The sequence below is a fragment of the Pelmatolapia mariae genome, linkage group LG16_19, assembly GCF_036321145.2.
Source record: "Pelmatolapia mariae isolate MD_Pm_ZW linkage group LG16_19, Pm_UMD_F_2, whole genome shotgun sequence".
NCBI classification, from domain to species: Eukaryota; Metazoa; Chordata; class Actinopteri; order Cichliformes; family Cichlidae; genus Pelmatolapia; species Pelmatolapia mariae.
Window position 1 is genome coordinate 60100108 of NC_086241.1, and position 14755 is coordinate 60114862.

The window sequence follows — 14755 nt, forward strand, 5'->3', positions numbered from 1 at the left end:
CCAGCTATTAAACACCAAGGAGTGTTTGTCGGCTTGGAGCGTTACCTCCTGCTCCTGATGATAAAAGTTCTCATGTCTCACACACTTCGCTTACCCCACAGCCCCACACCTCCGTCACCAGTCGGGATGGCGGAGAGGAGGGGAGAATGTGGGGACCTTGGATTTTGTAGCTTCAACTATCGTGCTTTTGTTTCTTTTGGGCATTGACGTGATTTGGAGTCTTGCAGCTCACAGATGTAGCTCACTCACAGTGGCTGTAAGCAGCAGATGTTTTCATTGATTTGTTTTTCCTAACTGAAAGCAAACAGTTGCCAAAGTCTTATTTTTATGCAGGGGGATAAGGGATTTTTTTTTTTTTTTTTTTTAAATAAATGTGACATTAGCAGAAACATCAAGGAGGTGACACTGAATCCCCTTCCCCCCTCACACCTTGTATCTCAGCTGAACACTGTGACTGTAAGAACATGAGTCAAACTTTTTTTTTCTTTTTGAAGACGGGCCTCTCCACAGCCACAAAACGTTGCCTTTAAAAATAAATCCAACAGCGTTGACCTCTGACCCCAGGCTCCAGTTCTCTCAGCGCAGTCTTGAAAACGAGAGCTGAGAACACTCCATTTGCACATCAGTTTTGGTCAAAGTCAGCAGGTTTTGATTGGACTTACTAAATAAATAAAACATCCGTCTGCGCTGCACGACGGAGGGAAGTCTGCCACGATATCAAACAGCACCTCCAGGTCGAAGTCGAGGACTCCGACATGTCCTCCTGCTCTTCAAAAGCCGATGTCTTAACCGAACCCCTTAAGGATGTGCGCTGCTGTCTGACACTGTGCTCCTCTCCAGAAGCCACCCTCATGGCCAACTCTTCTTCTTTGGTATTAAAACTTAGCACTGGAAGCACGCATCCTCCCACCAAAGCTGGGTCTGCCCACGAGCCGCCGGTGGCTGCTCCAAAGACCTAAAAACAACCACCAATCCATGAAAAAGGAACTTTTTAACCCAGCTTCTTCTTCTTTCTCTTTTTTTTTCTTTAATTTGCTTGAAACATTTTGTTTCCCTTTGAAAGACTGAAATAATCCTCGCATCATGCTCAAAATGTGCCTTTTATTTTGTTTTCTACTTCACGGAAATAAGTAAACGGTGTCTAAAATGCTAAAAAAATAAAAATAAAGTTGCCTATGTAATGTTTAGAACAAAGCTATACACTATGAAATTGTACATGTTTGTGGATACTGTGTGTATATATAACATGTATACACTAACTAAATAATTTGTATAAAGTGACAAGTTTTTTTTTCTGTTGTATTGTACGCTCATCCACATCTGTTCAGTCAAATATTGCCTAATAATCCACTGCTGCCACAGTCGGATAAAAAAAAGAAAAAACAAAGACGCAGGTCAACGTCACTAACTTACTCACAGACAATCTCCAGTTTATTAACTAAGGAAAGCCATTATTTCTTCCCCGCCCCTTAGATATTTCAAAGCAATGAAATTACAGTTCAGTATGCCAAGCACTTAACGCGACCTTCACTTTGTACATCCTACTAATTGCCTTTTTTTTTTTTTTCCCCCTCCAAGACTTTTTAATGGTTACATTCATTAAACAGAGGTTGGAATTGTTTTAAAGTTCCAGTTGAATACATGCAGACATAAATTCAACTGCAAGTATTGGAGCATAGTGAATAATTAGAATTTATTTTTTTTCCTCTTTTTCTTGTTTTTTCTCCTGAGAAACACACTTTGTGCACTTTAGGCTGTACTGTTGAAGAGCCACAGTTGCTATAGGTCATGTTTGTAAACACAGTGGTCCTATGCAACTGTTAAACCTGCTTTCTACGTGGATCAGGGCAGAACAAACACACGTCTACCGCCTCGCTTTTATCCCCCGTGCTGGGTCTGACATGTTCGACCGCCGTGAGCAGAATTGCTTAAAAAAACCAAACTCACTCGTGCCCTTTTATCTCTTTGCTTTTGCGCTGAAAGTACAGAGCCCCTCTATTCCTCGTGCTCGACGGCAGTGGATAATTCAGTTTTTGATCCATCTAGGGATGAAAGGCGTGCATAGGAGGATTTCTATAAAGAGTAGAAGTGACTGCACTTGACTGTTTTTGCCCATGTTTTTGTCCCAAGTTTCCCATATCAGGATTGTTGGGGTTCATTTCAGAAGATTTTTTTTCCTTTTTAAACCCTCAACAGAACCTTTTTGGTGGCAGTGTAACAGCTTGATCCAGCATTTGGTTTATTTGATGGTATGTGGCCTTTTAACTGCTTTGTATTAATGGTCTTGATGAGATTAATAAATCACCCAGTCTTATTTTGTACTGAACTACTCCTTTCTCTTCATTTTGTTCCCTTATATGTAGATAGTGGAAATGAGGCAAATTGTTATTCTGAGCGGGGCACTCTGAAACTGCATCTGTGAGCAGACCGGCAGCAGAGACCCCATCCAAAGATCAATACGTCACATCAGCGATAGAGAAGCTGCTCCATCACTGAGTTGCCCAACTAGTGCAGTGCCCATTCAGAGAGTGTAACTCATGATTTTTCTGTAGTTGGAATTCACATCACATGCGGGTCAAGTTAAGAGGATACACTCACTGGCCACTTTATTAGTTACACCTTGTAGGGCTGCAGCTATTGATTATTTCAGTAATCAAGTAACTGGATAAGAAATACTTTGGTCTTATTAGTGAGCAATGATAACTATTGAAGGGAAAAACAACATTAAAACTTTAAAAACATCGCTTTCCATTTTTAAGTCCATGCAACATCTGTCCAGGAAAAATCCTAAATGATTCCTTTGATCGTGTACATGCCATATTGAAGTTACATTTTTTAAAATAAAACATCTTAAATGCAAAAATGTATAATCTCACCGGCCCTCGAGGAGTTCGACACCTGTGATTTAACCAGTGTAGCATGAGACAGAATCATGGGTGGAACAGTGGTTAGTACTGTTGCCTCATAGCAAGAAGGTCCTGAGTTCAATTCCACCATCGGGCCGTGGTCTTCCTGTGTGGAGTTTGCATGTTCTCCCCGTGTTTGTGGGTTCTCTCCCAAAGACATGCAGTTAGTGGGGATAGGTTAGCTGGAAACTCTAAACTGGAAATTCATAGGTGTGAGTGCATATGGTTGTTTGTGTCTATATGTTGCCCTGTGACAGACTGGTGACCTGTCCGGGGTGTACCTTGCCTTTTGCCCTAAGACAGCTGGGATGGGCTCCAGCCCCCCTGAAGAGGATGGATGAGACAGTTAAAAGTTTATCTTTTAATAGAACTTACAACAGTATGTACTGTGCACAAAAATAAATGGCTTTCATATTTTATGAGTTTATAACCTTTATTTTTTTTACAATATTAAAAGCAAGAAAATATATATACTCTTCTGTGTTGAATTGAATGTCCTGTGAGCAGTGCCTGCATCTGTTCACTCGATTTTTGTTTTACCGTTCCAGTTTTCTAAAGTTCAACAGGAAAGGTGGCTGGTCTCAGGTCAGTAAATGTCTCTTAAAGATGTGATTGTAAGGGACGCAGTAAGTTCTGCGACGCTGGTAGGACGCCACGCGTTAAAGTCAACTGTCCTGTTTCTGGAAACCATCAGGAAGCCGTTGGAGCTGAAACGTCCAGGGATGTTTCCCACGTCGAGCCAGACAAAAGGAGCCACGGAGTCAGAGTGGAGGGTCACTGAGAAGCATGTCTTATTTTTTTCCACCTTCGCCTGTGTGGAAGGACGCATCAGTCTTTAGGGACTTATGGAATAACTTAACTGAAATAATAAAATGAAAAAAAAAACGTGTGTGTGTGTGTGTGTGTGTGTGTGTGTGTGTGTGTGTGTGTGTGTGTGTGTGTGTGTGTGTGTGTGTGTGTGTGTGTGTGTGTGTGTGTGTGTGTGTGTGTGTGTGTGTGTGTGTATATATCTAAATCTATATATATCTATATGTATATAGCTGGATAGCGTAGTGGTTAGACTACACACCTGGAGCAGAGGATCGCATGTTCGATTCCCGCCTGGGGTGTCTGTATCCAGTAAGGGCCCTTACAGCTAGAGATTGACGAGGTACAACATAAATGCTACGGCAAGGAGGAGTCAGGACGCCAGGACAGGGGGGAGATATCATTACCCCCACCCGAGATTAGGTACCAAGCCCCAAGTGTGATAGGAGAAGGATCGTGAGAGGAACTGACCTGAAAGATAGGAGTGCCAGAAGGTCTCTAGACCATCTCTAGGCTTTTGTGAGGCTAAGCTCAACTACAGACCAATAACTTGATTGATTGAGAACTAGAACTATAGATTGGATCCTAGAACTATACAAGATCATCACAAACTCAAACCAACTACAAGTCACCATCAAGTACGGGATCTACCAAACCTGCCTCGAGAGGGAATCCCCAGTGAGAGGGGATTGCCTGTACATGGATGACATCAAGCTGTATGCCAGAATATACAGTAACGACATTCGGACTGGAGAAAAGTAGCCACAAGACAAGAAAGCTCCTGCATGGAAGGTTTCACCCGGGGGCTGTACGCAACGAAGATGGCCCCAACTGCTCAGTGAATGGCGAGGAACCATCATGGAAGTACAGGCCCCTGGCACGGTATGCAGATAGCGGAGGTGGCTGGACTGAAAGACAGCACAGAGGCACTAATCATGGCAGCACAGGAACAAGCTCTGAGCACAAGATCCATAGAGGCTGGGATCTATCACACCGGGCAAGACGCCCCCAAGCGTGGTGGAGAACGACCGAGCTAAGATCCTGGGGGAAGGACACGAGAAATACCAAGAGCTTGAGAAGATGTGAAGGTAAATGGTGGTTCCAGTGGTGAACGGGGAATTGTATTTACTTTTTTTTTTTCTTTGTAAATAATCTGAAAAACATATACACACACACATATATATATTTTTTTCTCCATTCAGATTTAGCGTCCTAAAGCTGTTGTGCCTGTGAAGCTGAGCTTTCTGAGTAAAAATCAATGCTTACCGTAATGTTGGGTCTGCGGAGTCCTTGAGCATCTTTGGGCGAGCAGAGAAAGTGGTGGTTAGTGGGACCCTGCTGGCTGCTGTCGTCCTCCAGTTGGAAGGTGAGCAGGCAGGTAAGACGGGTACAGTTTCCGCATCCTGCCAGCAGGGTGGCGACGGGCTGTTTGAAGACAGCCACAGCACTACCTCCGGGCACGAGCAGCATGCTTGAGTTTAGCGTGCAGACTGGATCCAGCTCAGTCCAGGAGAACACATTCACCTGATGCACAAAAGTACGACAACATTAACAGCGCCGGTTTAAATTTACAGTTCAACTGATCTGCACACCCCTACAAGCATTTAGACTTGAGAAAATATTCCTGTTTTTATCAATAGAAACTGAGAGGAATGTAATTTATTTATGATTTCATATTCTGTCATATTTTACATAACAAACATATTACCACCCTCATTTTACCATGAAGCATCACATCACATAACAGTAGCTAAAACTTTGATTTTTAAAGATGTTCACCACTGAAAACAGACAAAAATGGGACTAAAAATAAATAATAAATTATTCTGGCTCCTAAAGCCTACCACAGCCCTCAGCTTCAGGTCACGGCTCAGGTCTGAAATGGCGTAGATGAACAGTGTGTCATCTTCCTCAAAAGCAACAGGAAGGACGGCTGCAAAGAAGCTCTGTGCAAAATAATGCAGCATTTTCCACTTTCCACCAAACTCTGTGCAAACAGATACACAAAGATGACTATGTAAGTATTTTAGAAAACAACCTCCACATTAAAATGGTCAAACTACCAAAGCTAAGAACACAAAGTGTCTACACAAACAATTTGTCTTGCCACTCACCAATCGACGACCAGGAAGGCGCCTGCCAAATATCATTGAGCTGCCAGTACAGCGCACCCATGGTGTGACCTTCGCCCTCTATAATTTCACTCCGACTCCTCCGATAAAACTCCGTCTGAGTCTTCACACACTGGGCCTGCATGACCTGGACATACAGTACAGTCAGCAAAATGTGTGACAACATTAACAGAGCTGAGCGGCTTAAAAAAGAACATTATTTTATGCTTTTTTTGTCAGCGACTCTTGCGTTTGTAACTTGGGATACAGACAAATTAGCTTCGGCTGTTTTGTTGGACTGCATGTGGAGGAGCTCATTAAATAAGCAACATATGTTCTAGTGCACACAACAAGATGCCCCCAGCCTGAGGTGCCTAGATGACCGACGGTTTTTGTATCAGATCTATCAGATGCTGCTGAAAATCAGTTCTGCATTCAGTTACATCCACCTGCACCACCCAAATGGAACATTGAGGTCCAAGAGGTCCCTCAAGCAAATCTCCACGACAGCTTCTCCTCCCCTCAGGTTGGTTTTCTTTCACTTACAGTCTAAATACCACCTTAAAAGTATCACACACATGGACGGTTTGCACCTCACCTGAGTGATGTAGAGAGTATCTGTAAATCTTTTCAGGGGATCAGTGGCGTTTGGCAGGTGGAAGTGTAGAGCAGCCTGCAGGATCATCTGCTGGTTTCCATCTTCATGGTGTTGACGATGGGAAGTGAAATTACTGCCGTAGCTCCAGTCTTCTTTAATGGAAACCTGCAGCATCATAAAAGGAAAACACAAACATTCAGCAACTTTAATCCATGTTTGCTTCTTTCTTTATAATATTTAGTTACCGGCTGCAAAGTGGAAAATGACGGCCAGGACTGGAAACCATATTCAGAGGCAAAACGCGTCCGTGGGAAGGTCCTCCAGTCCCAGCAGTCGAGGATGTAGCTGTAGAAGTGAACGTCTCCGTAGTGAGGATCGTAGGGATTCTCCGCCACCCATCCCTCCTGCTCCGATTCAGCCCCGTTCGTTGGACTGGAGACGAGAAACAGGCGACTCGGGTCCTCCTAAAGGAGATGGGACTTTTATTTCTACCGATTTGCAGGAGTAATACTGAAAATACAGTGCTGGGAAAGAGTATTGCTCCAGTTCCTGATAATTAAATCATCAATTACAAAAAAAAACAAAAACAAAAAAAAACAAACCTGCTTTTTGTATTTACTCGATTATCTTTGTTGAAACATGCAAGTGTGGCAAATATGTAAAAAACTAATAAATCTGGAAGGGAAAAACACTTTGGCAGTACCGTAAATTACAATACAGATAAATCAGTCATTTAAAACACAGCTCCTTACATTAAGTGTGACATAACCAGACTCTACCTCTTGCACAACCTTCTTTATGTTATCTACATAAAGCATCACATAGTCTCTGATGTATTTCGGCCTTTGAGAAGCTGGGATGTCGAACCAATCTGTTGCCAGAGCAGCTTCGTTTTCATTGTTACCGCTCCAAATTATTATAGAGGGGTGGGACTTCAGGCGCTGAACCTGAGCAGTAAAAATAAAATAAGAGAAAGAAATAAAGAGAAAAATCACTTCAAGCTTCTTTAGAATTTTAAATCTCCTCTCAGAGCCTGTGGAGAAAAACTGTGTGTTTGGTTTGTTTATCCAGTATTTTACACCTTCAGGAAATAAAAAAATCACATCCGTATATCAACTGACCTGCTGGACGACCTCTTCTCTTACTGTCTGTATAAAGTCGGTCTCAGTGGGATACATTGCACAAGCGAACATGAAGTCCTGCCAAACCTAAAGACGTGTTTAAACACAGTGAGCAAACCATCTGTTTACAATATGTTCAGTGGTGTTACACAACCAAAGTCATGTAAAAATACCACCGACTGTTACATACATGTGCAAGAGCATAACAACTGGCATAAAGCTGGATGTCATATTACACAAAGCAGTGCACAGTCTGTCAATAAAGGTTTACATTTCAGGTAAACAAAAAAATGTTTTAGTCCTTATCAGGTCTTAAAATGACTACAACATCTACTCAATCAGTAGTTTATAGAACCACCTTTAACTGACTTTATTGATCTCTCATTGGTTCAGTTCATTGAGCTTTTGGGGGCATTTGTTTTTATGCACAGCTCTTTTAACACCCTGCCACAGCATTTCAATCAGCCTGAGGTCTGGACTTTGACTGGGTCATCACAACGTCTGCATACTTTTCTTTTTCAGCCATTCTGATCATCATCCCATTGCCCCAAACGTTAGGTGTCAGACAGATGGCTTCACATCAAACAAAGGATAAATTGGTATACAGAGAAGTTCATGGTTGACTCAGGGTGTCCAGTTCCTGTGGCTGCCAAACAAACCCAATTCATCACCGCTCCACCACTGTGCAGTCAGAGAAAGAGCTACGTCTCAGCTCTTGGACTGCCATAGCTTCAGTTTTTGGTATCATGTTAACACACATCTTAATGCTCCCGACCAGCAAACTACTTTTATCGAGGTGCTCATAATCAGCTAATCAAATGCATTTGAATATCTTACTTATCCTGTTGAATCCTGTGGGAGCAGTGAGGCTGTAAACAGTTGTTCACAGTTTCTGCAATTTGGCTTAATTTTTGTTGAATGATGACTTTGTCTAATATGTCACGAGTTGTTTATTTCAGGTTGTATTTACCGATTTTAAAACCTGCTAAGGACCAGATTATTTTTATTATGTCCTGATCTGCAAAACCTTATAAACTTATAAAGACTATTACATACAAAAAACCTTGCAGAAAAATCATGTACCACATCAGTATTTCAAAGACCCATAAAGGATACTCTATTATATATCAAGACTACAATAAGCTTTCTATCCAAAGAACTGTATCGTCTTCAGTTAATAGACAATGCCAGTAAATATCACTTGGTTTATGGTGTCTCTTGCACCTGTGGTTATCGCTACAAATGTCTCAAAGGACACAATGAAACAAGTATTTAAAATTTTGTTTTTAAACACTAGAGGGCAGCGTCACTTACCATGATCCCCAATTCATCACAAATTTCATAAAAGAGATCCTGTTCATACACTCCTCCTCCCCAGACCCTGAGGGCATTCATGTTAGCATCTACTGCTGATTGCAACAAGTTCTTTAAGCTGCAAGACAGACAGACAGAAAGATCTGGCATTAATGAAAATAAAATACTAAAAAGACCCGACACGTACCTACACACAAGAGGCAAAAGAGGAATATAGGTTAAACTAAGCAGCGATCACTTGATTGAACTCAAAAGAATCAACGTCCACTCACACATCAGGGGTGACCTGGTCCTGGAAGGAGTGGACTGGGATCCAGTTGGAGCCTTTGAGGAAAATTGGTTTCCCGTTGATACGGAAATAAAAGCTCAAGCCCGGGGATCCAACAACTGGCTCCTGGATGAGCTCCACGGTGCGAAAATACACCTGCGGGAGATACTCTCATGAGCACTTTCAATTTACTACAACAGCTACTTTAAAAATCAGTGAAAACTTCCACTGTCCCATTCAATGTGGGGCAAGTGGCATGAAAATGAAAAAGGGTGAAAAGTATTTTATTTTTCAACAAAGACAAATAATTTTTATTCCTTTTCTACGTGGACACATCCAAAAAGTGCTTTTCCTGAGAAAAACACTCTAAACTCTACTTCATTATTATTTCAACAAACATTCATGAGTGAGACTGTGGTGCAACGGAGGAAAAGGAAGAGATCATCAGGGAGACTGAGAGAATGAGATAAGAAGGAAACAGGTGTTTCAATTCAATACAGAGTATTTTAGAGCTTTTAGGTAAGCTGTATTTTTGGTAGTAGCTTTTTATTTAGTCAATAAGACACAGTCTCCTTTTCAAACTATTCGTTTTGAGACATAGATCGAGCCGTTTGACGACAATGAGAAGAGATATGTTTGGAGGTGTAAAGGTGAGGCTTTAAAACCTAAGACCAGTGCACCAGCTGTTAGGCGATACTGGTACATTACACAAAGTGGATGGAATAACTGAGGATTATCTCCAAAATCTTCAACTTCATAAGTTAGAGGGTTAAAATTTAGACACGGTTGGGGTCTTTCAACAGGACAATGATCTCAAACAGGTATCAAAACTGGTTTTCAAATGGATAAAGCAGTCTAAAAAGCGGTAGCATAGTCCCCAAAATTTGAGGACTATGCTTAAAAGCCGGGTCTGTGCCAGGAAACCGATCATTTTAAACTAACTCTACCAATTCTGCCAAGAAGAATGGTCAAATAACCAGCCAGAATTATGGCAGAAGCTTGTTTATGGAAAATAAAAGCTTCTAGTCGAGGCACAACTTGCTAAGGGACATTTAACCAAATGTTATTGAGAGTGTACGTGTATATCTGATGCAGTATACTTTTGATTCTGTGTGGTTTAGAGAAAATCCAATATAAACTCAAACTTTGCAGTTATGCAATTTTTATATTGAAACCATAGACTGTATATAAAAGATGTATCCACTGTGACATCAGCTATTTGTTCGTGAAGTCTGCATTAAATTCTGCACTTTTGTTGTTAAACTGGACATCACACGCGAGCTACTGTGAAACTCAGGGACATTGTTCACTCAGTAGACACAGAACAATAGAGATTGAGAAGAGATAGATAAAACTGGTGACCCAATTAATTGCACTGTGATTAAATCCATAAATATTTATGACTTTATTCTTCAATAAAGTCATAAATCATGTGAGAAGTAGGGTCATTTCTACAGAACCAAACTTTGTCTTGTAACCGTAAGATCCCACTCGATGCTGGCCTTTAAAAACATTACAGGTTTAAGTTATCTGCATTGTCTTCAGTTTTCAGACTTGGCGGCTACGATAAATTGCACTGTGATTAAAATCCATAAATAAAAAATGAGGAGACTGCAAGTGCTGACAGGCAACGCACTCTCACCTTAGACTCTGTGCTGAAAATTAAAAACTCATCCTGAAATCCTCTGATAGTGAGACGGTAAAACGGTTGTTCTCCATGTCCATTTGGCCACCATAGTTTCACCTGACTGGCCTGAATGAAGAAAAAAAACAAAGCATGAGCGTGGACAGGTAATTGATATTACACACAACAATGGGACTGAGTCATTTCAAGCACCGTGTTGATGAGTATGGTGAAGTTGCTCTTGGTCTTTCCAGGGTTAAAGTGTGTCTGGAAGGTTTGCTCTGAATCCAGTTCAGGTATGGAGAGTGTGAGCTGGCCACGTGCTGTCTGAACTGCATCTATAAGAAGCTCAACCTGCACCCTCCACTGGGAGAAGGCATCATCTGGACAGATAGATTATTCATAAAAAGACAGGAAATACTGGAATAAGTAAGAGAGAAAGCTTTTGTGATATGCTTTCACGCTATAAGACGGACAGCATGGATGACGCAGCCATGAAAAGCATTTTAAGAATGCCTTGTGGTTTTTTTCCCATCTGCGTGCAGGAAGCAGTTAAAAGGTTCAGCAATATCTGGTGAGTTAATTCTTAAAACTATCGGGAAGATTCTCAGAACTTTCTGGAAAATAGCCCTAATAGCCCAAGATCCTTCCTGAGGAAGTCACAACAGAACACACTGAACTCCAAAAATCTAAATTCAGTGCAGCTCGCAACAAATAAATAAATAAAATTCCTTTATGTGTTGAGTGGCTGCGTCTTACACAACTGCTCTTATGCAACCGATAAATAATGCACCACTCTCTATCAGAGGAGGGACACTAAGGCTTTATAAAATTCTCCTTATATCTGAAAGTGCCCCTGTTTGACTATCCATTTTTCCCCAAGAAAAGGTTGGTGATCAAGATTAGATGGGACGTACTGTAGAGAGGGACAGAGGAAACCTGGATGAGCTGCAGAATATCAAAAGCCTCGAGTCGAACGCCTTTCCACAGTCCCATCGTGGGGAACGAAGGTCCCCAGTCCCAACTGAAAGAGCTCTGCTCCTGGACCAACACAGATACTGAGGTTTATTTTTGTTCAGGCACAGTTACAGGTCCATACATATGTCATCCACCGCAGTGGATTTTAAAGTCAACCTTTCACAATGCCACGGAAGGGCAGGCTTTAAGCTTTAATTATAAAGGGTTTGCTGTTATGTTTGAAGGTATTCATTCTCTGTTTTTACCAGTTTATTTTCTAGAAGGGAGGGACTTACTTTTCTGATAAAATTGACATGGCATTCCCCTTTCTGGACATCTGGAGGACATTCAGGAGGAACTACGTAAGACGTATGAGCTTTCCTCTGCTCAGACGCGTAGAGAATCGGTGACAGCAAACCAACTTGCAGAACATTTTCGCCGTCTTTCAGCAGGTCTTTCACAGAAAAGTCCTACACACCAAAGAAGCACAGCACACGGGTGATACATGTGCAAGAACATGTGGGGAGGTACTGTGTGCTTGTTTCAAGTTAAACATACATATCGACAAAACATGTTGTAGGTCTTTCCAACAGCAATCCCATTGAGTGAAATCGACCCAACGGTGTCCACGCCATCAAACACAAGAAGCACCTTCTGCTTGACACTATCAAGAGATTACACAGATTAGTTAGACAGAGAGCACAAGGAGTCTCTAAATCATGACCTATACTGGTATAGTGACCTCAGCTCAGCAGACAATGTAAATGTGGTTGTGTATGTCCAGTTGTCGAGCGCAATCCATCGATAAGAGACATCGTTAAACCTGAAATACGGGTCCTGAAAGACAAAAACGACAAGGTTTATCTACCAGGAATGACAAATGCTAGTCCTCTCTTAGTTTTTGGCTGTCAAATGTTTTACCAGCACATGCAGTACATTTTATGTCAGTGCATAATGTGTTTAAGGGGTGCGGCTGTTTAAGGGGTGTTCCACTGTATGTTTTTCCAGTCCAGCTCTTGTGTAACTCGGCATACTCCAACCTTTTCTCTTGGCTTCCCTTCCTTATGAATGGGTTCTTGACAGCAACCTGTCCACAGAGACCTTCTGAGCAGGCTTCAATGAACAGAAGCTGGATCAGCTGAAGGGCCAGCTGAATTTCTTCAGACCTTTCAGATACTGTTCACCCACTGTAAGTAGTTTAGTGGGCCTGTCACTTCTGTATTTGTCCTTCACTTTTCCACTTTCCTCAATTTTTTTTAAAGACACCTTGCACATCATGCTGATATGCCATGTTGTCAGCTATTAGCTCTTTGGGAATCACCTTCTTGATATAAGAATGGGTTATATTCTAGGTTTTTATGTGTAGAAAGAACATTGTTTTTTCCCTGCAGTTAGGTCCCTGTTTTATACTTGAATTGCTTTATACTTGAATTGCTTTATGCATAGATCAGTGTTAAGAGCTTTAATAAATGAACAAACGAACAAAAGCATTCTTCTTAAAATGGTCAGGTTCAAGGACTCACCGGAAAATGAGTGAAAAAGACCTTCAGAAAGAACTATTGCTCAATACCATTTGTCATCTATCACAAACCTGCTGCTCCTTGCAGTAAATCCTTCAAACAGCAGACATATTCTCAGAGTTTTGACATTTGTTTCCTTCTTGGAACTGGGATTAACCTTTAGTCTCACCTGTAAATGTCTTTCACTCTTTGCACCCACGCAGGCTGTCTGATCTAATATATTTTACATACAATCTAAACATTTGATAAATGACTACATAGAATAAGATTTATAGGGATCAGTTAAAAATGCATTACTTAAATGCACATAAATGAAAGATTAAAGACTACAAATTAACACCATGAAGTGAGTCGTCTTACCGTGATGTATCCCTGCTGCTGCAGAGCTGAGTGGACACAGCCTGGGACCTGTGCAGGCAGTAACAATGAACCGTTGGAGTTTGACAGCCTCCATTTGCCGTTCAGGCTCACAGTGAGACGCTGCTGCAGAGAAAATACCGAGAAAACACCGGAAAACAAACACCAGCAGGCCCAGCCAGAGAGGCGCACATGCAGTAGCATAGTTTAGATCTCGTTGTAGGCACGGAGAGTTCACTCAAGCCTCCATAATTGTGTACTCTTTTCGTTTTAGCTTCGTTTACCGATACTGGGCTTCCGTGTTTGTCACGTGACCCGCTCGTGGTAGTCAGCTGTTTGCAGGCAGGAAGTTAAGGCGCGAAAAAGAGAAGCTTTTTTTTAACTCAACTTTCAACAAAATCCTGCTACAGCTTTAATATAAAATATATATTTTAAACATGAATTTGATTTTTTTTAAAAGCATAATTTCCTAATGAACAAACAGATGTACTTATTTTAGAGGGACCAAATAAGGGAGTGTTTTGCATTTTTAAACACAAGGGTGTGTATACAACATTTACCGACATGGTAAGCAATTATGGAAAACTATGGAAAACAACTCAAGCAAAATGGAAGTCAGAGAAAACCTTTATATTTAGTAGGTCTCTTAGGAGACAATATTTCTAAGCATAACAATATACAGTATTGTGAAAAAGCTTGAGTCACCCTTTGTTTCTTTACATCGTTTCCAGAGCCAGACTTTCTGAAGGTCCTTTGAAGTTTTTCTTTGGACATTTGCTGCCTTTTCACTCATTCTTAGCTCAGTCATTGTAAAGCTATATTTTTTGTTAAAACACTTAACACTGACATACGATTCGTATGTCAGTGTTTAAAAAAAGGCACCCGAGTCAGGGATCTTTTAAATTCTGACCCTTCTGTTGATCTATTGTTCATTAATGGGTCATCAGAAATGGTCTCACTGGAAGAGTAGTCAACAAGCCATTTTAACACCATCAGTAATGGATTGCCCTCCCAGAACGCAGACCTCATTATTGAAGCAATGTGGGATTATCCTGAGAGAAGGAACAAAAACCAGCAAACATGCATAGAGCTTTAATGTCCCTCATGAGGTATTCCTGAAGCCTAGTTAAAGAAATGACAAACACACACACACAAAAAACAAACAAACAAAC

The 14755-nt window shown here is 41.3% G+C and overlaps 1 protein-coding gene across 5 annotated transcripts; it reads right to left on the bottom strand.

Annotated features, from left to right (window-relative positions):
- Positions 1 to 639: 639 nt before the first annotated feature.
- manba (mannosidase, beta A, lysosomal) lies at positions 640 to 13887 on the bottom strand. Of its 5 annotated transcripts, XR_010096459.1 has the most exons (18): positions 13587 to 13887; positions 12449 to 12543; positions 12265 to 12370; positions 12003 to 12176; positions 11667 to 11790; positions 10963 to 11132; positions 10768 to 10878; positions 9130 to 9281; positions 8858 to 8975; positions 7544 to 7630; positions 7202 to 7369; positions 6668 to 6886; positions 6423 to 6587; positions 5828 to 5972; positions 5558 to 5700; positions 4980 to 5237; positions 3976 to 4184; positions 3623 to 3717 (listed from the first exon to the last, which is right to left on the bottom strand). XR_010096459.1 is itself a non-coding variant. In XM_063496864.1 (17 exons), the coding sequence occupies exons 1-17, from the start codon at positions 13785 to 13787 to the stop codon at positions 662 to 664; spliced, it is 2730 nt and encodes a 909-aa protein (XP_063352934.1). In that variant the 5' UTR covers positions 13788 to 13887; the 3' UTR covers positions 640 to 661. The 5 variants fall into 5 exon arrangements, 4 of the variants coding, with proteins under 4 accessions (XP_063352934.1, XP_063352936.1, XP_063352935.1 ...); XM_063496864.1 differs by lacking the exons at positions 3623 to 3717; positions 3976 to 4184 and adding an exon at positions 640 to 955; XM_063496866.1 differs by lacking the exon at positions 3976 to 4184 and having other exon boundaries at positions 3322 to 3717.
- Positions 13888 to 14755: the final 868 nt, after the last annotated feature.